The 24,039-nt window shown below is 45.6% G+C and overlaps 3 protein-coding genes across 4 annotated transcripts in view; 1 reads left to right on the top strand and 2 right to left on the bottom strand.

Annotated features, from left to right (window-relative positions):
- Positions 1-1,368, bottom strand: part of LOC140918062 (hexosaminidase D-like) — a 36,440-nt gene extending 35,072 nt beyond the window's left edge. The window contains exon 1 of the mRNA XM_073361672.1: positions 122-1,368. The gene's annotated coding sequence lies outside the window, so the exon portion shown is untranslated. The remainder of the gene's footprint in view (positions 1-121) is intronic.
- A 189-nt stretch (positions 1,369-1,557) lies between these two features.
- MLST8 (MTOR associated protein, LST8 homolog) lies at positions 1,558-13,192 on the top strand. Of its 2 annotated transcripts, XR_012161066.1 has the most exons (10): positions 1,558-1,659; positions 1,943-2,080; positions 3,563-3,614; positions 4,008-4,170; positions 5,907-5,982; positions 9,471-9,623; positions 9,856-9,980; positions 10,517-10,680; positions 11,485-11,673; positions 12,724-13,192. XR_012161066.1 is itself a non-coding variant. In XM_073361681.1 (9 exons), exons 2-9 carry the CDS (start codon positions 1,952-1,954, stop codon positions 11,601-11,603), a joined length of 981 nt encoding a protein of 326 aa, XP_073217782.1. In that variant the 5' UTR covers positions 1,558-1,659; positions 1,943-1,951; the 3' UTR covers positions 11,604-13,192. The 2 variants fall into 2 exon arrangements, 1 of the variants encoding a protein (XP_073217782.1); XM_073361681.1 differs by having other exon boundaries at positions 11,485-13,192.
- On the bottom strand, positions 12,964-23,985 carry BRICD5 (BRICHOS domain containing 5). The gene is made up of 6 exons (XM_073361683.1): positions 21,219-23,985; positions 19,408-19,539; positions 17,159-17,311; positions 15,978-16,085; positions 14,298-14,451; positions 12,964-13,498 (listed from the first exon to the last, which is right to left on the bottom strand). The coding sequence occupies exons 1-6, from the start codon at positions 21,258-21,260 to the stop codon at positions 13,404-13,406; spliced, it is 684 nt and encodes a 227-aa protein (XP_073217784.1). The 5' UTR covers positions 21,261-23,985; the 3' UTR covers positions 12,964-13,403.
- Positions 23,986-24,039: the final 54 nt, after the last annotated feature.

Raw genomic sequence — 24,039 nt, 5'->3', positions numbered from 1 at the left:
AGGACTTAAACACTTGTACAACAGAATTACTTCCAACACTTCCTAATGCAACCCCTTGGGGGCTGCTCAGTAGGGGGTATAAAGGTCACAGCTCCCCGTAGCATTCCCCCATGCTTCATACCTGGGCTACTCCTTCCACTCTGTATCACCCTCCCAGAGCAATCAAGCCCTGGCCTCCAGGCCCGGCTATCCAGAGTCCACTTCTTCTGTCCATGGTCTCCTTGGAGCTCCTCTGCACAATGCTGTCCCATATGTCCTGTGTGCTGGCTGCTGCCCTGTATCCTGCTGCTATTGCTGATCCCTACCAGCCACTGGCTGCTTCCCTGCCTGACTCTCAGCTGTTGCCTGCTGCTCTTGTCCTTGCTCATTCACCACCAGCCTGGTCTCATCTGATGTCTGGAAAAACTCCCTTGTCCTGTTCTGGAGGCATTATGAAGCCCTCAGCTGAACTGACACCGGGGCCAGTTGGAGGGGAAGGTGAGCAGGGCCGTTGCTCTGAGCCCCAGCTTCTGAGGGCTTCTGAGGGGTGCTGGGCCACTTCGGTTCTTTTTTTCTTTTCTTTCTTTCTTCTTCAAAAATATTTTTTGACCTGGCCAGCAGAATAGACAGGGCTGCTCCAGCGTGACCCAGTGCCCCTTTGCTGGCTAGATCCTCTCCCTCCAGCTCTTTTGGGTTGAGGAAACAGCACCTAGAGTGAGGAGCCAGCAGGTGCATCGCACCCCTTTGCTTTGGGCCTTCAGCAGGAATGCAGAACTAGTGGTGATAACCTGGCTGTGCACCATTGCCCGCTGCTGGACTGAATCTGAACTATGCCACTCTCCTGCCTAGGGCCGGCGGTGGCAAAGGTGGCACGGGCCAATTCCCACAAATCTATCATAAGTCTTCAAATATCTGGACGTTTCTGAAAGCCCCAACTCCAGAAGGCAGGTGACTAGCCAAGAGACCACAGCCTCGCATGCGGGCCATTACGGTCTCCTTGTCCTCCCTGCCTGTCTCCGTCTCTTGTCTTACGCGGAGATTGGAAACGCTTTGGGGCAGGGACCGTCTTTTCGTTCCCTGTCTGACAGCACCTTGCACAGTTGGGACCTGGTGCACGGCTGGGGCTCCGAGGTGCTCAGGGGATGCCGATAATTAGTATTAATAATCGCCCGCGCTGCCATTTAGGAAAGGGGCGTTTCCAGCCCCTTTGGGTGGGGGGAAAAGCTGGAGCATGGACCCCGAAAGGGGCACCCCCCTGAGCAGGGAGGAGCCCTGCCGGGGCCGCGCACTGGGCCTGAGTCTCTCTCTAGCGCCCCCTCTTGGGGACACGTGGGCCAGCAAGGCATATATTCCCTCCGCGACCACAGTGCCCGCTTCTCACCTCCCCCCCCCCCCCCCCCCGGCCCGTTGCCTCCCATGGTCTCGCCCCAGCTCCCTCACGTGGTACCGCCCCGTTGAGGCCTTGACAGGCAATTGCAGTCTGCGCATGCGCCCCCCCAAGGACTCGGGGACTGCCTGTGCGCGTGCGCACCGCGCCTCTTGCCCCCTTCCCCGACGAGCGACGCTACTCTGCGCGTGCGCATTCCCTCCTGCGAGTGTGGGGGGGGCGTCGCTCGCTGTGCGCGTGCGCCGCGGCACGGCTTTCTTTCTCGAGCCTGGTCCTCCTGCCGGGCCTTGCAGGTAACGGGGCGCCCGCCCGGGGTCCACCCCCTCGGCCCCTCCCCCAGCCTCCGCCCCACGCTGGGAGCCGCGGGCGCCCCGACGCGCCGGTGATGGGCACGCCGCGGCCGCAGTGCAGGGCAGCCCGCGCCGGGCCAGGGCAGGTGTCCCCAGACTGTGCGGCCGGGATGGGGCAGGCAGGGCCGGGGGGACCGGACCGGACCGGACCTCGGACCGGGCTGGGCCTCGGACCGGACGGGGGCGGCCTGGGTCTCACCGCCCCCTCTGCTCCGCCCCCGCACAGGTGTCGGCCATGAACGCGGCGCAGGGCACGGTGGGCAGCGACCCGGTGATCCTGGCGACGGCTGGCTACGACCACACGGTCCGGTTCTGGCAGGCGCACAGCGGCATTTGCACCCGGACCGTCCAGCACCAGGACTCGGTATCCTTCTCCCACGGAGGGCGCCCCCGGCCGGCGGCGCCTTGGCAAGACCCTCCCCGCTTCCCGCAGCAAACCTGCGTGTGTGTCTCCTCCCGCCTCTTCGGAGGGCTCCTCCACCCCTGTGGCGCGGGCTGACCCTGAAATGGTCCCCCGGTCTGGCGGACACGTGACCCGAACTCCAGCCCCGGCTTCGGTCGGTCGTTGGACGCCCTTTAAAGCTGGGAAAGGGAAAGCACCGATGGCCTTTCCGTTTAGTAAATGGCTTCGCTGCCTTCTATCTGTGTGTCTTTCTGGGCGCTCAGCAGGGCGCTGTCTGAAATGCTAAGGGGTGCGGCCATACCAGAGGCGGGCTTTGTGAGAGAGACTTTCTAAAAGCGCAGTCAGATTTGGTGGGGGTCCATCCTCTGCCCACGACCCAGAAATTGCTACAGGGGATGCCAAAATATGATGAGACGGTGGCTTGTCTAACACTGTTATGCTTTAGTGTGGTGGGGAGGGGATTCGGGGGGAACACAGATAATTTTTTTCTTATCGGTTTGCATCCTTGCTTTATGAAAAGGAAAAAAAAAAAATTGTTCGCCCTACAGAATCTAGCCACCGTTCTCACCCTCATGACCAGGCAAAGTCAGTAAGCTAAAACTCCACGGTTCCTAGAATAGTGCAAATGCCTGATGGCATCATGCATTATGTTACTCCCCAGATGAGAAAGTAAGCAAACAAAACCCAACTTCAGTAGAAACAGCGACGGGTAAATAAATAGTGTTTGACAAAGGGCAAAAATGAGGCAGGAAAAGCATGAACATATAACGTCTTGGGAAAAGGGCTTTGCAATCAATGAAGAGTAGCCTCCTGGATCCCACCGCCTATACAAATATATTTAATAAGCAGGAATTGGTCTGTGCCTGTAAGAAAACAGCCCCACTGATGCTCTCCATGTTTGGCCTCCCCTACAAATCTTTCTAACTCCTCAACACTGGGTACACTTTCTGACAGATTTTTGGGGCAAAAAGAAGAGCTAGTTTATTGCTTCTGTATTTGATCTCAACTGTCAACATTAAATGAAAATCCAGAATTTGAAAAGACAACTGTGTCCAAAGTAGAACATAGTGGTCAAGGGTACTGTGCTGTTTTTAAACGGTGGAGCATGTTGAGCTTAGATCGAGTTGCACTAACATCTAACTATGCTATGTCCGAGGAGCTGACTTTTTTATGTCCCACTTTTTAAATAAACATGTTTGAAACAGAGTCAGTGTGAGACTAAAGGTCTAAACAGGAGAATTCTTTTGATTTGAAAATCTCCTGACACATCATAGTGTGTTAAAGTGCCCCTTTTCCAAAATGGATAATCCCTAAAGAAAGGTCTCCTGGTCAGAAAGTCTTTGATAACCGTACTTTTCTAAGGGCAGTGTGAATTTGAGATGACCCTTTTTTTCTGCTTGAGAGCTAATTGTTCTCTTGGTTAACCTTAACCAGTGCTGCTAGCAAGTAAATGCTCTGGAGATCACCCCAGACCGCAGCATGATTGCTGCTGCAGGTGAGTCTTGCTGTTGGGCTTCTCCCCACCTTTTCTTATGCATGCAGAGTTGAAACTGTTCTACAACCTCTGATATGGGTGATCCCCACTACCCTTGTTGTAATTTAGCCCTAGTGCACATGATGCAATTTTAATTTCCAGTTGGCCACCAGCAATAGGCTCAGAATGCCAATTGTCATTTATTTCATGAGCATATCTCACTATAGTCCCTGTGAGAAGCGCTTCTGCAGTTTTTGAGTTGCAGACTGCTGAGGTGAGTGAAATGGTGAAATTTCCCTTTACCATGTTTTAGTGGCCCCAAAGCAAGGCGGTTGTGGAATAGGGCTTTGGCAGTTTTCTGACAGAAGCCAAACATGCAGAGTGACTATTAGCGTTCATATTTCTGTCGCCCAGGTTACCAGCACATTCGAATGTATGATCTGAACTCTAATAACCCCAACCCTGTCATTAATTATGATGGCGTCAGTAAGAACATCACTTCCGTTGGATTCCACGAAGATGGTCGTTGGATGTACACGGGAGGAGAAGACTGTATGGCTAGGATATGGGACCTGAGGTAACTGCTGATGCCAGCCCACCTCCCTGTGCTGGGCCACTTGGGACAAAACTCCTAAGAGAGTTGAGGTTTCCATAAATGTCCTTGGGCTTTGAGCTTATGAAATCTCCAAGGCTAAGCAAGGCTGACACTGGTCAGTACTTGGATGGGAGGTCTCCAAGGAAATGCCAGGTGCCACGTGAAGTTGCACTGGGGATTCAGGAGGTAGCAGTCTTTCCCCAGAATCGATATTGAACCAGTAATGATGCCGTGGGGTTCCTGGGGGTGCCTTATTTGGAAGAGATGTAAAACCAAGGTCCTGGCCAGTTTTGATCATTAGAGATTCCAAAGTACCTTTAACAAGAGAGGACTGTTAACCCTAGTGTTCTGGGCTAATTCCAGTTTGAGTAACTGTGACAGTTCTTGGGGTGCCCAGATTGTGAATTACTCTGTTACCTTCTTCCCCAGTGTCAGGGAGTCTTACCTGTGCCTGGGTTGGGATCAGCTCCCTCACACCACCAGCCTTTCAGTGACTTGAGCACTCTCCTCTGGGCTGTCTTGCAAGTTAACCATGAGTGTACCCCAGTCACTGAATTCCTTTGAATTGTTTTCTGTGCTCTCCAGCTCTTGACGCTCGCTACTCAAGAAATCCTAGATCCCCTGCCCCCAAAAAAGCAGTGTGTCCCAGTTTTACTTTAAACCTCTCCTCCTGTAAACTACACAGCACTTACATAAACCTACGTTTGTTTTACTGTAAGAAAGAATACAGATTTTAACTAGAAACAAGAGAGAGTGGTGGAAACAAATGGTTTACAAAAGAAAAGAAAAGCGTAAAGTGTGAGCCTGGGTCTATACTTATGAATAGGTCCCTTTCCTAGCTAATAAAGTAGGCTTTGTCCCCTAAGTATAGTCTGTGGCAGAGCTAGTTGGCTTCACAAAGAACTAAGGTCCAATTTTTCATGACAACATCCCTGTCCCCCAAGATGTCTCTTCAGTGAAAGGATACAGAGGACCTCCCCCTTCTCTGGGTTATACTGATATAGTCTTTTGTTTCTGTTCATAGTCAGGGAAAATCTCGTGTTATAATGTTCCTTTTTTACCTTCCAGAGGGTTTGATTGATTGCAGTTGTCTTTGATGTTTGTCCATTGAAAGGCTTGGTATTGGCAAGGTTAAGCAGTTGAGCCTTGCATTGCATCACCAGCTAAACGGCTGGGTGACAACTCGCTCCTGTCTGAATGTTCCATCCCTGATACCTGTTACCCCAGTGGCTACGTTTTGCTCCAAGTCCATTAAGCATATTTTCAATATTCTTCCTTAAACATTACCTATATATACATCTCACCGCGATTATGACTCTAGACAAGTTATGAGCTTTCGGTAGGTACCTTACATGTTACTATGGATAAATATCCTGTATGACATGTTTGGTGTAATAAGTTGGTTAGGTGAGAGTTGTTTACAAAGAATAGGGGACCTTTTGTCAAAGGGTCTCTGTGTCACAGTAATTACATTCTGTCTCCCTAAAATCCCTTCTGAAGTTTCAGTTGGAAATGGAATTCTTCACATCCTGCAATTGTGTAGTGGTGGTATGTGCTGTCAAACAGCTGCTCTGGGTAAACACCGCTGCAGTGTTAGGTGTAAACAACCCTGAGATCCAGAAGTAAGGTGACTTGTTCAAGGCCACAAGAAATGGAAGATCTTACTGTAAACTCTCATCTCATCTGACTTCCCTTGTTTGTGTTCATTTTGTTGCCAGATCACGTAACCTTCAGTGCCAACGCATTTTCCAAGTGAATGCTCCTATTAATTGTGTCTGCTTGCATCCCAACCAGGTAAACACAGTCTCTTTTGCACTTACCGGACTTATTCTTGATTGAGGAAGGTTTTACAGATGTTCTCGTTAAAAATCTGATGTGCTACATCATTTTATGTTGGCAGTTATTACAGCAAATGCTCTTGTATATGACAATATTTTCTCCTCTGTTTATAATGTTGAGGGCTTCCTGGCTGTGTGAGTCAGGTAATTAGTGTCAGCAAGATCTGAGTTCCCCAACTGTTGTAATTCATGTAATACCTTCCACTCTTTCTGTTGAAGGATAATAGAGTGCTTTACAAACCATGCAGCCTCCCAGCACCTGAGATAGAAACTGTGGCCTGGTCTATACTAGAAAATTAGATTGGTTTAACTATGGCAGTCAGAAGTGTGAAAAATCCACACCCCTGAGTGGCATTAAGCTGACCTAAATCCCTGGGTAGATAGTGCTAGGTTGACAGAAGAATTTTTCCATAGACCTAGCTACCGTTTCTCTGTGAGGTGGAGTACCTCCATGGATGAGAGAATCCCTCCTGTTGGTTCAGAGTAGCAGCTGTGTTAGTCTCTATTCACAAAAAGAAAAGGAGGACTTGTGGCACCTTAGAGATTAACAAATGTATTTGAGCATAAGCTTTCGTGAGCTACAGCCCGCTTCATCGGATGCATTCCCTGTTGGTGTAGGTAACGTCTGCCCTGAAGTGCTGCAGCGGCACAGCTGTGCCATTATAGCATGTTTAGTGTAGGCAAGTCCTGAGGCACAGGAGTAAGGTGATTTGTTGAAGGCTACAAAGCAAATCAAAGGCAGAGACCAGATTAGAACCCACTAGTCTTGATTTTCAACCCCTGCTTTAACTACTAGATGCTGTGGTTGCTACAAAGGGTGGTCAGAGTCAAAGATATTATAATACTTTTGAGCCAGATAATGACCCGGCTCCACGAAGAGTGAATTTGTGCGAGTATGGTAGATGAGTTACTTCTATGATTGTCCAGTGCCTCTCTGAGCACTAGATGGCATTACTGGATAAGCATCATAGTGCGTGATTGTTACGTAAGCAATACTGCCATTTGTTGCTGCACATCCACTTCTTGGTGTAGTGTGCGCAGTGTCTATCTGTTAATTATGATCTCCTGCTGAACTGAGACACAGGCGCCCTGCTCCATGGAAATATTCTTCACTCTCTGTGTTGTGAAAGCAAAACCTCCCTTGTGCAGTAAATAAAAAAAAGCGCTGGGAGCTTTTTCATTGTTTCATTCTTACTCAGATTGCCTATTGGATTCTTTCAAGGACATTGTGGTGGCTGATTTTGAATTTTAATCCTATTTTAAAATTACATATTTCTGCTAGCGGAGGCTTAAAACTTTTGATTTGCACATTAAACATGTTTTAAACTGTAGCTGTTATTGGGCTGATTTCCCCCTAAATTCTTCCTGCAATAAGACGAAAATGTGTGTGGGCTTTTTCTTAAAATTTTGCAGTTCGCTCAGCTGAGACAATGCAAATAGACCATTTGACTTCACTTCTATTTTGATAATCCACGTTAAATTAATTTCATATTTACAAGCTCAATGTTCCAATGTTTGAGTTGCAAACATTGCAATGAAAGGTTTATTTGTCTTGAAAAACAAACCATTGTCATTTTAGAGGGGAAAATCACAAACACTTCCATGGCCTCCTTATGTTTATGCCTCTGTATTCCACATGGAACATAGGGCCTTCATCGCTGTCTTCCTTTGTTGCTGGTCTCCTTCTTCAGTCTTAGCTTCTTCCCATGTCATTTTGATAGCTTTCAGTTCTGCTTCTGTTGTATGTTTTCCTGTTATCCTTGGTCCCTACCTTGTCGCCTCTTGCCCAAGGGCTCCAATCCAATGCCTGTCTTATGTTGTTCAGATATTTCTCCATGGATGTACAAGTAATCTCCATTTTTGTTCTGTATTTTCTTGTTCTATCTGTTTCTGTTTCTGTTTCATCCTTCTCCAGAGTTCTTGGCTTGTAATTTTTTCTGCCCATCTGATATTGAGGATTTATCTAAGGCCACTAACTGTGAAAACTTGGGAGTTTAGATCTTAAGGAGATCTTAAGAAGTCTCCAAGTTTCAGCCCCATATAGTAAGATCAACTTTACAATGATGATGAAATATATAACCATTATATAATATATTATATTATATAATATAATATAATAGTTTGGAGCACAAGGTTTCAGTTTCTCCAGATGGGCTTTAGGTTTACAAAGGCATGTTTGGTTTTTGCTGTTCTAGCTTTAATATCTTCATCTGCTCCACCTTTAATACTTACAATGCTGCCAAGATATGTGAAATATCAGACCTCTTCTGTGTCAGTCCCAGGACGTGTTATTGGTACTGTGTGTTGATTCTTAATGGTTTTAGATTTCTCTCTGTTGATTGTTCAGCTCTATTAATTGTGCATAAGCCTGAAAATGTTTGGCTTTGTAAAAGCTTAATTTTGCAAGAGCTGAATTTTGGATTAGATCAGTGATGACCTTCACCTAATTAATACTGTTCGTACAGTGACAGTGCTTGAAAATGGAAAGTTTTATATTAGTGTCCAATATTGTACACAATTTTTGCATTTGAAAACATGGCTAAGCAGAACACTACAGTGCCGTAAGAAGGACATTAGTTCAAGAGCAAATCAGAGTAAATAGCACAAAGAGAAGGCAATACTTATTCATATAGTGTCATCAACCTGTGTAACTCGCTGCTGTAGGACATCATTGACTCAGGGTCTGCAGCTAGATTGATTGATTTTATGGAGGCCTAAATAATGTAATGTCCTGTTCTTACATTTGGGGCAATCAAATGTCATGGTTAAGGGTGGAAGCTGATCACTGCAGATATCCGGGAGAAATTATTGCACTGCCCCATTGGCTAATTACATCATGGATGGTGGCCATCTTTCTCAGAAGCAATAATTGTTGCTCGCTGTTGGACACATAATAGAGGGGATTAGATTGACCCGTGATCTGATCCAGCAGAACAAATCCTACAGTGACTTGTGACCCTGAGAAAAGCATTTAGGCCCACGGTTTGCAAAGTCTTCACTAATTTTGAGTGCTTCAATTTTCGGTGCCCACTGGACCTCTAGAGTTTGATTTTTTAGAGGTGCTGAAGTGGACTTCAGCTAGAGTTGTAGGCGCTCAGTGCTTCTGAAAACCAGGCTCTCGTTGTCTGTAGGTGGGTGCAGAAAATTAATGGACGCTTGTGAAAATGTAGGCCTTAACCTTTCTGCCTCAGTTTCCCATCTGTATTATGAGGATAATATTTCTCTAGCTTGCAGCGAGGATTAACTAGTTAACGTTTGTACATTGAGATGGAGATCCAAAGGATTGCCGTATTAATGAGTAAGTGAATAGAATAGGAAAGTCTAGACTTCTTAAACAAGAGTGGCAGCTGCATTTGATGCACTTTTCCTCGGGTGTGCCACACACAGATATTTACCCCAGTTGGTGTTTCTGAGCACTATGGAGAATTTGTTTGTTTCTTGCAGGCTGAGCTAATTGTAGGTGATCAGAGTGGTGCCATTCACATCTGGGACCTGAAAACAGACCACAATGAACAACTGATTCCAGAGCCTGAAGTTTCTGTCAATTCAGTTCATATTGACCCAGATGCCAGTTACATGGCAGCTGTCAATAGTTCGGTAGGTACAGCTGGAGAAAGGGAATACGAATTGTCACTGCTGCAGTGACACATTAGAAGTCGGCCTGCCTTTGCACATCAACACTTTGCTGCTGCTGCACGTGTGTCTGATGTGCAAAGTTCGCTGTACCGTGGAGCAGGAGGTGGTGAGTACTTGGGTATACAGACCAAAAGGGGTGGTGCTCAAATCTCTCCTGATCTTTTGCAGCAATAATGTCTCTCTCTCTTCGTAGGGCAATTGTTATGTTTGGAATTTAACAGGTGGCATTGGAGAGGAGGTAACTCAGCTAATCCCCAAGACCAAAATTCCAGCACACAATCGCTATGCCCTTCAGTGCAAGTTCAGCCCTGATTCCACGTGAGTGACTTGCCAGCTTAGTTATTTACTGGTGGTTCAAACAAAAGTGTCCTTTCAAGTCAGGTGCCAGGGGATTGGCTGTGCCCCCAGCTGTTGACATAATGCTGGCTCCGTAGCAGCATTCCAGCTGCGCAAGAGAGAGAGAGGATCAGGAGGCAGCTCAGGTATCGGTTGGACCACTGTCATTTATTTCCCTGTTTTTGCTTAATGATCTCAGAAGTGCTCTGGGAAGCTTCAACCCTTCTTATGATTGTGAGAACCGGTGCTGCATTGACACCAGAGATCTGATTTACTGACCTCTCTGAGTGAAAGTCTCTCTCTCTCTCTCTACCCCATTTACCTTGCATTAAGGAGGGCAGATTGCGACCATTGTCCTCTAATACTGGGTTGGGGAAACAGCCTGTGAAGACTGCCAGCCGCAGCATGCTGTGTTTCATCAGTTTATTGCCAGTCCAGAACCAGCTTAGTGAGTCATTTAGAAGCATAGCACCAAGTCGTAAACATGTACACGTCTCCCTCCCCTCTTTCCCTTCCAGGCTCTTAGCTACCTGTTCTGCAGACCAGACGTGTAAGATCTGGAGGACTTCAAACTTCTCTCTAATGACGGAGCTAAGCATTAAGAGTAACAACCCTGGAGAAACCTCCCGTGGCTGGATGTGGGACTGCGCATTTTCTGGGGACTCTCAGTATATTGTCACTGGTAAGATATGCATCACTGGCCAGATATCCCAAAAATCCCTTGGAGGGAGGGAGGCCTGTATAGCATCACAGGATTTGTTGACCTCTCTAGCTTGAGGTGCTGCCAATTCACAATGCTTCAAAGACCGCAGACTTCCCCCATTCATGCCAAATGCATCTGGTACAAGGGAAAGGAGGCTCCCTTCCTCTTCCCCCCCCCCCCCACGTCCCAAAAGCATGTGATCCCCTCATACACTCTTCCACTATACCATATAGTTGACTAATTCTCTTAGCTATTTTTACCTGTTTGTTATTTAAACATAAAACCTATTGCATCTTGTTTTAATCAGACATAAGCCTCATGTTTGCTCTGGTGGTGGTGCTGTGTTGGTCCCAGGACATTAGAGAGACAAGGTGGGTGAGGCAATATCTGTTACTGGACCGACTTCTGTTGGTGAAAGAGACAAGCTTTCTAGCTTATACAGAGCTCCTCTTCAAGTCTGGACCTGACCTCCTTTAGACCTGAAGAAGAGCTCTGTGTAAGCTTGAAAGCATCTCTCTCCCCAACAGAAGTTGGTCCATTAAAGGATACTACCTCCCCCACCTTGTCTCTTTAATATAAGCCCAACGTGTGTTGTGTTTTTCCATGTGGTAAGGAGGTAGCCTGAAATGCGTATGACCATTTTAGTATTTTCAAAGCACTCCGTGTGACTATTCCATGCTGTATGGAGCACTGCAGTACATATCCCTGAGGATGTTTGCAAGAAAAAACAGGCACAAGTGTGAAATTTCCTTATGGTCAATATCTCTTCACTTCCCCTTTCAGCCTCCTCGGATAACTTGGCCAGGCTTTGGTGTGTGGAGACTGGTGAGATCAAGAGGGAATACAGTGGCCACCAGAAAGCAGTCGTCTGCCTCGCTTTCAATGATAGCGTGTTGGGATAACGTGCACGTGTTGGAGAGAAGGGACCTCTGCTCATTCAGTTGTCTTCTCGTGACAAGTATCCTAGTGAGAGTATGTGTAACATACATTTGTAACCAACCCCCCTTTCTGATAGGAGACAGCTGAATCTTCAGCAGAAACAGCCTTCAACCGGAATGAGAACAGCCTTCAGTTTTAAGCAAAGCAAAACTGAAGTAATCTTAAATTGAGAGGGGTCCTGGGTGGCTCAGGTGGGTGGGAGTGGGACACAGCACCTTTCACCTCCACTTTGCCCATTCACATCCAGCTCCGGTAGTTAGCAGCTGGAAGTGGTTCTGTGCAGATGGGTGTTCGGGGCCTGTGTGAAATAGGCTGATGTGCACAGTCCAAACCCTAGTGGATGCACAGCCAAACCCACAAACATCCATCACATTTGGCACTACGTGGTCTCCTTGTTCAATTTCAGCAGCAAGGCAAAGGACGGAATGGGCCCTGGAGACTGAATTCCTCTTACTGCTATAGAGCATCCCTGCAGCTCAGGGTTGAGGCAGGTTGGGAGGGAAGCTGGTCCTGTAATGCCTTTGAGGACAGAGAGAGGCCTTCACTCTCCAGGGCTGTTGGTCAGTCAGCAGCATGACATCTCCCATTACTGTTTCAAAATGAAATGGAAGCAGCTGGAGATTGCCCTTGTGACACTGTATCGTGTTCAAGTCAAAGAGGACCAGTAAACATCATCTGGCAGCTTGTACTTCATTTTTACATCATAGTTGGGGGAGGGAGGCACTGTCTTGAATGGAGACTTCTGCAGTATAGAATAAGCCCTCCTGCTGTTGGGGTTGCATGCAAATTTTCTATTCGTTGTAGCAGTGCTACCCCTGATGGATGTCTGCTCTTAAAGGGTCCTTCCCTCAGATAGGTGGTTTGGAACTTGCCGTGGAGTGACTAGAGCAGGGTTAGAGGAGAGAGTGAGAAGAAATAAAGGAGCTTTGGGTAGGCACTGCTCTGTAAGCGCCTGATCGTTTAATGCACCAAGTACCCTGACTAATGGACTTAGCCTTGGGTGCCCGGTTTTTTGTTAGAATAAAACATTGTGTGTAACGTTTCCTTAGAGTAAAAGGACACTGCCCCTTTTCCTCACCCCAGCACTTCTCCCTGGGAACAGACCGGAACCGTAGTTGAATAGAGTGCCCAGCCCCTTTCAGTTCAGGGAAGGTGGAGACAGTGCAGCTCAAGCGAGCCCCTGCACGGCCTCTGCAGCATGACGGTGCAGCGAAAGCCTTTGGAAGTTCCTCTACGCAGAGGGGAAGAAGCCAGCAGCCTCTCTCGGGCGGAAGCTGGAATGAATCATTTTGAAAAGGTAGCAGAGGAGCAACAACCACTTCCTCATTTTGGAGTCACTTTATTTAAATCAATTGCACAGACCTAGCAGGGGAATTTTAGACAATCAGTTTTAACTGATCAACAAAAAATTTTTTTTCTTTGTTGAACACTAGTACATGCAGCCCCGAGCCTAGCCTGTCCCCTCCCTATGTGATGTAATTACTCTACATGCGTGTCTACAGGTCCCAGCCCAGCCATAGGGTTGTAAATAAAATGTGTATATATATTGCAACATGCTTTTGGAAATAGTCCTGTTTAATTTCATCCCTTCTATCGCTTTCCCAACCTCTCGAATTGCATCATGAAATCAGGGTTGGAGCCTTTCATATGGAAGTTATCTGAATAACCTTAGACATTAGCTTATTTAAGTCAGAGGCTTTTCAGGATTTAAATTCAAGTACAAAGAGAAGTAGCAGGGGGAGTCAGTCCCCTTGAAGCAGGGCTTAATCAGGAAGGTAATAAAAGCAGACAGACAAGCAAATGTTGCTTGGAAAACAGATGTCAATGCATAGGTAAATGAGCCGCTTCTTCCCAGGGCCTGCAAAAAAAATGAGATAAAATGCACAGAAAGAGCTTGGCCTGTTGCAAATCCTTCACATGTAGGAATGCTGCCCCTCTGGAGAATGAAACATGGGAAACCTGTGCTAAGAGTCTTCCCAGCTCTCTGTCCTTGAAGAGCTCAGTTAAAACAGAACAAGCTCTTCAGTGGATCACTTTCGGAGGGGGGAGAGGAGATGGTGAATATTTAGCTGCCAAAGCCATTGAGGTGGGGCAGTGGCTCCCTGAGATGGTCATTATTGATTTTTATTCCACTCTTCTACCTGGGGCATGTGGAGTGGCTCAAGCCAGGGGAAATAGGATGCAGCCTTTCCTCACTAATTCAATACCAAGCCAGCTTGATGTGGCTGGAAGTTGTTAGCATCTAACAGCCATGCAGTGACTGGTGAAATGAGTCGTTTGATCTTAGGACAGTGCTTTGTCCATGTTACAGAAGCCATCGCTGCTGGCCCCACTGTTAAAAGTCTGAGCAAAGTGGCCAATATCAAATGGTCCTGGAGACTGAGCTCAGCAGAGTTAATGCTCATTATCACGCTAGGATGGGGAAGTTTGCATTAGCACAGCTCCATGTCTGTCTGGGGAGGCAGAGACCACTTCATGTGCCTGGACTGTCAAGCCAGCAGCAGTGATAACCTGCACTCATGTCACTTACAGCATCTCTTGTCTCCACATATGACATATCTGAACCCCCCTTTGCCCATTATTTCTCCAGGTCCATGATCCTCACTTCAGAAGCAATGACTGCTCCCCTCCTTTGAAGGGTAGTTCCTCTAACTTACCATCCCCTTTCCTGACCCAGTAGATGGAAGTCTGCTCACACAGGGTTTGGATAGCTTCCCCCAGGCTTCCGGCATTTGCTTGTCTCCCCGGCAAGATCCCCAGGAACTCTCTGTAGTACTTGGTTTGATTATTCTGAAGCAGCAGCTGATTGATCTGAAAGGAATATCACAGTATGGCTTATCACAGGAAAGAAAGTGTCCCCAAGGGACTTCTTGTCTCTGGTTTCATTTCACAGACTCTCTAAGAGCCATCCCTAACCTAGTGGCAAGAACAGGGACCTCTCTATGGAATCTCCCCTCTCACAGGAACTTTCCTTGTGGCTAGGAAGGACAGGATGAGTGATAGGTGGAACCCTTCTGAGGGGGGTAGGAGGGCTAGTCCTCCTCTCAGGACACTACTTCATGGGAGGGGAGCTTGGATGCAGGTCTCCCATGTTGACTCTGAGGCCTCCTGTGGGAAAAAGTCACTTTAACAGCAAAGACCACATGAGAATGTCCCTTTGCCCTTCCACCCAAGGATCTGCCAGTGCCTCACAGACAATAATTAAGTCTCTTACTATCCCTACTTACAGGTGGGGAACCTGACACACACAGGTGTGAATCTCTCCTTCACCAGAGTATCCAGATAAGACCTTGAGGTCCCACACTGAGTGACTGGCAGAGACAGGACTAAAACCAAGACAGACTTGCTGTTTTCCTGCTGTGACCACCAGAGGTGCTGCCTGTGGGGCTGTCATTCTTTCTTTAGTTTCATTTAACAACCCTGCAGAGGCCTCGAACCCAGAACACTGCTTCCGCTGAAGGGTTCTCTTTCCTGGGTGCATTTTGTTGACATTCTCAGGGGTCTCTCATTCCTCTGTTTATTCTAAATGGTCCTTATCCAGCAAGGGAGTGGGGTGAGGAAAGTAAAGGATGAGTCTGCATTAAGCAGCCCTCATTATCAAGGCAGTAAGGAAATCCAGCACAGCCTGGCCCAGAGCTTGGCATCCCTTTTCTGACATTCAAAAAATAGGGCCCTCTGTCTTCTTGAAATAGAAGCTGGCTTTCCCCTCTATTAAATCCATTAACATTTTGTTCAGAGGGTTGTTATACATCATTACTCAAAACTTATTTCCACTGTTGATTTGCTAACAAAACCACCTTTGTGTCTTCTTCCCCAGAATTATTATTAGCAGGTAACAGAATCTGCCAAGCCAGTACAGTGCGACTGGGGTTTGTTAAAGTCCAGTTATTCACATCCCATGGCACACCACTGTCTTGCCCTTCCATCCCCCTTCTTATGTTTTGTACAAAAAATATTAAATCACTATAAACCCGGTCAGCCATTTCCTCCCAGTGTCATTTGAACTGTTCTGTCACAATCCAACCTGGCTACTGGTGCAAGGCAGAATCGAGTGGCACTATTCTCCGAAGGAAAATAGCTCTCTGCTCTCATCTTAGAAGTACAAATAATACAAAATGAGGAAATACCAAAAAGTTCCTTTACAGCTGGAAGAGCTGGTGGTTCTGTTTAGCTTCACTTGCATCACCTTGGTTCAATGTATAAAAACGTTCACTAGGAAAACAAATCCACCCAGCAACGGGGATTTAACAAGATTCTAGAGAGCCTTTGGGAAGCTGGTGTCCGTTCCTCCCCCAGTGGTTCAGCTTCCCCTGTGCAGAAATCATGTAACTGCTCACCCTGTGCTCAGACAGATTGAAAGATATCTGCACGTTCTCAAGATCCCAATCATCCATCTTCCGCAGGTAACACACATTTTGATCTGCGAGTTTATAGCAGACATAGCCCTGTGCAAAACATAACACACAACAGCGTATGTTTCATTGACACAGCATGTGTGTATGCAGTGCTTATCTAAGCTAACACTTAATAGAAAGTCTTCCCTTGGTCCTGCATTGTTTTTCAAAGCAGCAGCCAGAGTGGCTGCCTTTCGACAGGAATGAGCATAGCCCTGGAAATGGGGTGGGGGAGATTTATTAGCCGCTGACTGTGGATCAGCGGTGGGAATTTGCAGTGGTATATACAACAGTAGTTCTCTGACTGTGGTCCAAGGAGCAGTTGGAAGCTGCCTGTAGAGAGCTAGCTGGTGACAGTGTGCAAGCTGTTCTCATTTCACCTGCTAAATTGCATTAGAAGAAAGGAAAGTACTAAATGGGCTTTGATACTTTTGCAAGCAATTCCTGCAGTTGCCATAGGGGTGCCATGTGATCACAGTTGGGAAGGGAGGTGGGACTGGGCAATGATGAACAGGAAAGGAGGTGGGGTCCCTGGAATTGTGAATGGGAATCTGCGTAGGTTGGCATTAGAACTCATGAGTTCCAAAGTCCTGGTCCCCTACTCAGACCGCTTTGTCTCCATCATTCAAGGATCTGTTGCAGAGTCCTTTCCCTGTTGCATGGTCAGCGATGCGGGGAAGATAGGGGATAAAATGGGGTCATTAAAATGACATTGGACAGCTCCCCATCTTGGACAGAGTCTCGCATTTAATGGCTTTCCAGTATAGCACAGCAGCCATCTCCAAAGCCACCTCAGCTCTAGGATTTGTGTAAAAGCAGTTGATGTGCAGGGAGGAACAGCGCATCCCAGAGTCAGTGCTCTAAACGGTATGTATTCCTGCCTCAGGCTGCCTGGACGAAGGGCCAACACGTGCCTCCCTGAAGCTTCTGAAAAGGATCATTAGAAAAAACCAGCTGATCACTACCACCCCCTTATCTGCACCTAGCTCTCAAACCAACGACGATCAGGCACGAATTAGTTGAAACTTTTCTCCGAGACATTTACTCTTATAATTGCAAAGTCACCCATTTCACTCAAAGAGATGGTAACACCAAGCAAAGCCCTCCTGCTCTGTTGCACTCACATTCTTGCTGTCGAACAAGACCACCGTTGTGTGGTTACTTGGCGAAGTTACATGATAAGTAACAGTATTCTTGGACTTGTCAACAAAGGCCGACTGATTCGTCTGGGAGCCCTGGTGATTCTGAAACGTTAGCCGCACAATCTGCAAAACAGGCTGAGCACACACACACACAATGAGAGCAGAGGCTGCGCTCCCAGCCCCAAGGAGTGACGGGTTGGGATTGTGGTTACAGAGCCTGTGGGGGGGGGCGGTCAGCCGGCCCAAGGGAGGCACCTTTTCCTCTCTAATCATTCTCAGCCCCTTGGCTTCAGGGAACGTGCATGTGCTTTTCACTCGTTACGAGAATAATCTCCCAGGACCTTCGCTTCCGCACGTTCTTAGTCTGAGCTATTTAACAATGAACAGAGCCAAATGCAGACTCTGTCAGAGCAAGCAGATTCCAGAGGGCAGATTCAAACCGAGGGCATGTGAGCAGGAGCACGTGCTGGGCGCTATCTGGGGTGGGCGAGAGCTGGTCTCCGGCAGGGGCCCCCAACCATGCAGCTGGAGGCAAACATGGAGCCAGCGTGGGAGTGCTGAGCAGAGGCCAGGCCAGCTCCATGACAGCCAATGCAGGGGATAGTTACAGCAGGGCTGCTCCCGGCACCCATGCAGACATTCGCCCTAATAGAGGGCAGCGTATTCGCTGGCAGAGAGGAAGCGCTGGATCCCAGCGAGGCTCCCAAGGAGCTCCGTCAAATGGAGGATGCCGAAGGGAGGAGCTTCACTGCTCACCTGTTCCCCGCCAGCACTGCTCGCTGTGTGGGGGCACCGACCCTCTACGGCTACCCTAGTGGCAGGAGGTTATAATCACACACGTAATCTGTTTGCTTAGAAGAGAACAGCACCTGCCTTTACTAACAAACGGGATATTCAGACTCCTTTGATTTAGCCATCCCCTGCAGATGAGTTCTCCCCAAGATGTAAATAGCCCACCAGGCTGCGTGCATCATTCCTTGAAACACCCTCCTCCCCCCCACTTGGGCACTACTGTGATACTGTGGCTTCTCAAATGCATTTATTGAGGACTGCTGTTGGCAGGTCACCTTAAAAGGGACAATGGGGCAGATTAATCCCTGATCTCATCTTACTGACTGCAGCAGAGTTACATGAGGGGCAAGGGCAGAGTAGGCAAACCAGGGCCCTCGGAACAAGGACATGCTTCAGCCCCCCACCTCCTCCCAGAGAAGCAGGGGCCATGGCACGGGACCCTTTTTTCCTTCCCAGGAGTAACAACAAGAGCGCTGCTCTCTCCCACAGTGGGGCAGCAGGCACTCCCTATTACTTAAACCCTTTAGCTGGGGTGCATTTGCTTGGGTGGGTGGGGCTGTTGCCCTCCTCCTGTCACACAAGGACACCTTAGCTGGGAAGGCCTCCAGAGCAAAAGGTCTTGGAGTTAACACCTCCATGAGCTAAGTGGTGTAGTTCATACCTCAGAGTTATTGTTTCAGGCTCTCTGCAGACTCAAGCACGGACGACTTGGGACAGTCATGCTTGGATCATGTTTTCAACACTTATTAGTAAGCATAAAGGGCTTGAAATGTACTTTAAAAAAAAACCAAAGAAAGAAAAGAACAAAAAGAAAACAGATTCTGATGTAGTCACATGAATCCAAAAGATGGGCTCTTGGCACAGGCCTATGGCACCAGTTCCTTATTCTGGTCCTGACCAGGGGGAATTGGCCACGCTTGTTTTTATTTGATTTCTTAACTAGGAGCAAACATCAATATTTTTCTTTTTTTACCCTTGACCATTTGGCTGTCAGATTCTTGACAAGAAAGAAAAATTGTATTCCCCTCCATCCAGACTCTCCCTGGGATTACAGAGAGTGATGTTGTTATTGCTGAGAGGCAGCATTTATTATGAGAGATTAAAATACCAGGAACAGTTAAGAAAAATTGGATGTCTGCTCTCAGCAAGGTAAAAGGCATCCTTTGGACAAAATTCTGACCCATGTAATCCTACTGACTCCAAGGGTAATTGAGGGCAGAATTTGACAACATGAGGTCAAGCAACTGGCAAAACTTTCTGGATATTTATAAGTAGCTGTGTATTTGTTGTATTTGATCTACTGTAAAAAGAGGAAGGAAAAAAATTTGTGGAAGGTTTCCTCTGTGCTCCCCCTTCCCCTGCCCGCAAGATCAATTTCAAGATATTCCAATAGGAAATTGAACTATGTATATGGAACCATAAATGAATTAATTCCTTACCTTGGTAGTCCTACGGGTAAAGCTGAAAATTACCACCACACTGATGCCAACAATGGCGAAAAACAAGATTACAGACAAGATGACCCAAAGTATTCTGGAAGGAGTTTTGGATTCTGCCAGAGGTCTTCTCTCCTAGGAGCCAAGACACAGATCAATAAATAAGAAAGCAAATGGAGTTAAACATTTATTCGTTTAAATTGCAGAAGTAAATTATTGCTCATGAAAGGTGCTGGATGGGCAGCCCTGTGGATTAAAGGCAAAGTGTAAGGGCTTGTCTATATGGGAGAAACTGGCCAGCAGAACTTCCAAAGCAGAGTAATGATACTGGAACAGAGTCACTTTTATTCTGGAATAGAGCGTGTCTACATGAGACATTATACAAACATAGCCATAGTGGTATAATCATACCTCTATAGTTCTGTCAGTAATTTCCCCATGTAGATAGGAAGCCCTTAAAATGTTTGTACAGTTACTTGAACCAACCAGGCTTCCTGGGTGGAAAAGCTGCTACCTTACTTTTTACCATGGGGAAGATTTAGAAGAAAGATATTTTAGTATTAAATGCCATTATCTTGTTTTGAAATAGAAAAAAAAATCTTTTTTTAAAATTCCCTGTACAATGCAACGATGGTCCATTGCCCCTCTTTTACAAAAGATAATTGCTTATATCTTATTTTCCTGTGACAGTTTTTACTTAAAGCAAAAAAACTTAAAGACAGATGGGTTTCAGAGTAGCAGCCGTGTTAGTCTGTATTCGCAAAAAGAAAAGGAGGACTTGTGGCACCTTAGAGACTAAGTCAGATGGGTATTTGTAATGTTTTCACAGTACGTTTTGATACACAGAGCATTTTCATTACTACATGGAAAAGGTTCAGTTTCACTTTTATGTTTGTGTTTGAAACATTTTTATAGTAATTTCATAACAGATTGTAAACAAAGCATGTTACACCAAGAAAATACAATAGCAAAATGCAGATTTAACAACAAAATAACCTGTTTCTCGGGCTCTGAAGCACAGGGATAAATCAAATAATTTCAGGCAAGTAGATGTTAGAATCAAATAGTAAATGAACTTCTAAAAGTTCATCAAGTTGTTAGAATTTATATTTTTAAACACATACTTTACAGTTGTTGATCTACTGTATATTCTAGAAAAATGCATTAAATATTAAATCACCCACTGGATGTAACAGATAAAAAATTAAAGATACTTACATTCAAAAGCCTGTTTGTTTGAATATAAATTTGCACAAGACTTATTGATATGAGATTTTCAATTGCAAGTGAAATTCCCCTGGATTGCAGGGGCAGATTTACACAGACACATGGACAAGGGAACCCTTGTATAATGAAGGTCTAATGAAGTCCTATCTTTCACAGAGCTCTTTCCTCTGTAACTCTGCAAATTCCCATTGACTTGCAATATGCACTTTATGATGGATTGGTATCACTTCCATTTGATTTCACTACAAACATGTCCCTGGATGCTAGTTCATCTTACGTGTATTTCATGCTACGTACATAGGGGCATCTGCAACATATCAGCAGATGATATGATTCCAACAGGTTTACAGGAGCGAAGATTTTAGTCCAACTAGTTGAGTCAGTGATAGGCACTTTGGAAATGCTGAGCCCTCACAAATATCACGTCAATCTGTGTGAGTTGCAGGGGCTCAGCACCTTGGAAAGTCTGGTAACTCCCATTCCAACAACCTGTGAAAATACAGAACTAAGGGCTTGGTGGAGGCAGCTGGTACTGGGGTCCTTGGTCGGGGTGCTGCAGGCTGTGCCCCGACAGAAGGGATACTTACTGCAGGGGTGGCGTTGGCAGCGCTGCTCCTTTCTTCCTCCATCCTCCCAATCTAGCGGCAGCCCTTGCTCCTGCGTCTCCTGCTAACGTACAGCTTGTGCATGATCAGAACCCTCTGAATGCAGCTGGAAATGAAGGATGTGTCCATCACAGCCAAATAAAGTCCCTACCCCAGCCTCTCAGCTCAGAGAAACCCACGTGGAGGCTGAAACTTTAGATCTAGGACATGGGGGCAAAACAGATACTGTGGAGAGATACTGTCACTGGTGTAAAGATGCTCTTCCTGCCTCCCCTTGTGAGTCAGCTGAAGGTATTCAGTTGGAACACAATCACGGGCTTTGTGCAGGGCCTTCTGTGTTATCCAGCCACACTTATGGCAGATGCCAAGTCTCATTTATTAGGAAAAATTGAAAATGAATAGGGGAGAGCAGCCGTTTGCCCTTGTTATCTAATTACTTTTACATTTCAAAGTGAATGTAATGCTGGTCAGATAGCTCTGGGAGGCTGAAGTCAAACTGTTTTATCTCTAGGACCGATCAGAGTGAATTGATTTAAATAAAAGCTATTTTAATCATCAGTTTTAATCATGTTTTGCGTTCGTATTTTTTAGTTATTTTCCTTAGGAAAGGTTGATTCCCATTGGTTGGTAATCCTTGAAACAAGTTGATCTGCAACTAAATATAGCCTTTACACTAAACTGGTGCTTCTTTTTGTTAACTAGGAGAATACAATAGATCTAAGATATTATAAACTTAATGTACATTTATTCAGATTCTTAATTTTAACGTTTAAGAAGTTAGATTATGAATTCCTTTCTTTCTCGTGGTTTGTATGAATATTCAAATTCAATTTAAAATGGACAAAACAGCATTTTAAAAAAAAAAATTAATAAAACTACTTTAAGTGTGCCGGATACATAAGAAAAATGTTTATCAAAACATTGTTTAATAAATGAGTTAAGTGCAAAAGAAGTATCTGTAATCAGTGAATTGAAATGATGGTTTCTGTCATCACATCCTTCAAGATTTTAGATCTCATCCTCTTATATCTAGTTTTTCCCCCATAGATTGGAAGAGAAAAACAAGCTTTTTCAACTTCCAATTGGTTTCTACTTTGAATGATCTAGTCATTGAACTGAACTAGTTGAATAAATTGAAATGAAGAAAACTCTCTGCACCTGCAGAAGAGGCTATGGCTGTCAGAAGTTGATTTAGCACTTCAACAAACTCTGGTTCCAGGTGCTTAGCTAGTGACTTCCAGTTCAGTGATTTGACTCTCTAAAATTGGCAGCTAAATATTTGTGTATTTAATTTAAATAGTTTTAACAGACTATAGTAAGTTTAGGCCTTAACATAGGTTAATTTCAAATTTAATTTTAAATGGATTTTAAAAAAAAAATTCAAAAACCATTTTTATTTACCTTGATTTTTATTCACCCCGAGACCGATGCAGCACAGGTCATCACAGTACAGATTTGCCCCAGGATCCACTTATGTATCTCAGCTACTTTAATGAGCATAGTCCAGTTCCCAGTGAAGAGGTACCTGCATTGCAAAGCTACTACCAATCACCCTCACTGGCAGCCAATGACGACGGGATCTGTATGTTATAGTACTTAGATATACAGCTTTTCCTACTGGTTGTCAGTTTTATAGGTTGACTGATACCAGGTACCCTGTGTATTCCTGTAGGGTTAGCTAGAGCTCAGAAATGTGGCCACATCAAGCCCAACCTCTATTATAATAAATGCTATGGGCTTCATCATGGCCTTATAGAGGACCCTCTTTAAAGCAGATCTTATACAAGTAAGACTTTTGTAAGTCCTACAACCACCAGTTTACCCAGAGGAGATCTAGAAGAGTAATGAAGCAGTTTCCTTATACTAACAACCCTGAGCAGGCTGTCTTGAAGAATTTTCATAACAAGCTTGGGATAAAGCTAAATCTTACTGCAGGAGCAAGCCCAAAATGGCTGGTCATTGGTTTTTCATTCCTTTTGAAGCACCTGGCCTGCCCTCCACATTGCCTCTCAACTGTGCAGAGGACCAAAGAGGGCTCCACCCTTGTTATCTGGAACCCACTGGTTTATATTAGAAAGATATAAAAAGGGAAACTGACAGTGGAGAAAGTTGTGCTTCTTCTCATTCTATTGTTACTTCTGTAGGACTTGAAAATTCAGGGAAGACAGTGTGAAGTTAATGTATTAGAAATCAACCATACAGTGCTCATGACACATAATTAGGAAAGCATGCCTACGTTCTGCTAGGGCCAGAGGGTTACCTGCCACTTTTCTCATTCCTTTCAAGTTGTAAAAGTAGTACAAGGAAATAACTCTCCAGCACATGCCGGCATTGTGAAATACTGCGGCACAACATGTTCCTTAAAGGAAGTAGCTTCAGCTCCGATGAAGAATGCGTCACTGCCTACTCTATTTAACCACACTGGTTAGTTCTGCAAGAGTAACTCCTGACCAGCATTTTAACGTTCACTCTACCCTTCTTCCAAACAAGTTCACACCACATATATGTTCTCAGAGACAGAAAAGTGAAATCTTTCACAAACTATTCTAATTTATCTGAACAAAAAGGGGCAGGAATCTGCTTAGCCATGCTGAGTAAGATATTTTGTTTGAAAATGCAAGAATGTGAAAATGCTATCCAGGTCATAGGCTTCCGCAACTCACTCATTGCTGGATCTAGGTATTGAAAATGGAGAATAAGATATTGAGTGAATATTAGTTCTAAAAATTAGAGTTAGCAATATAATAGCATGTGTATTTCACCCCTTTAGATGTAATAGTTACAACAATATGAAATATTGCAT

This window comes from Lepidochelys kempii, chromosome 10, assembly GCF_965140265.1.
Source record: "Lepidochelys kempii isolate rLepKem1 chromosome 10, rLepKem1.hap2, whole genome shotgun sequence".
In the NCBI taxonomy this organism is placed as follows: Eukaryota; Metazoa; Chordata; order Testudines; family Cheloniidae; genus Lepidochelys; species Lepidochelys kempii.
Note: the sequence above shows the minus strand (reverse complement) of the source record. Positions and strands in the feature narration are given on the sequence as shown.

Coding starts and splice junctions, on each gene's coding strand:
- BRICD5 (XM_073361683.1), bottom strand. CDS start 21,260: ATGGAGGAAGAAAGGAGCAGCGCTGCCAACGCCACCCCTGCA. Junction 17,312..19,407: donor TTACCCGTAGGACTACCAAG/GTAAGGAATTAA, acceptor GTGTGTGCTCAG/CCTGTTTTGCAGATTGTGCG. Junction 14,452..15,977: donor TCAATCTGTCTGAGCACAGG/GTGAGCAGTTAC, acceptor TATTCCTTTCAG/ATCAATCAGCTGCTGCTTCA.
- MLST8 (XM_073361681.1), top strand. CDS start 1,952: ATGAACGCGGCGCAGGGCACGGTGGGCAGCGACCCGGTGATCCTGGCG. Junction 3,615..4,007: donor CAGCATGATTGCTGCTGCAG/GTGAGTCTTGCT, acceptor TCTGTCGCCCAG/GTTACCAGCACATTCGAATG. Junction 5,983..9,470: donor TCTGCTTGCATCCCAACCAG/GTAAACACAGTC, acceptor TGTTTCTTGCAG/GCTGAGCTAATTGTAGGTGA.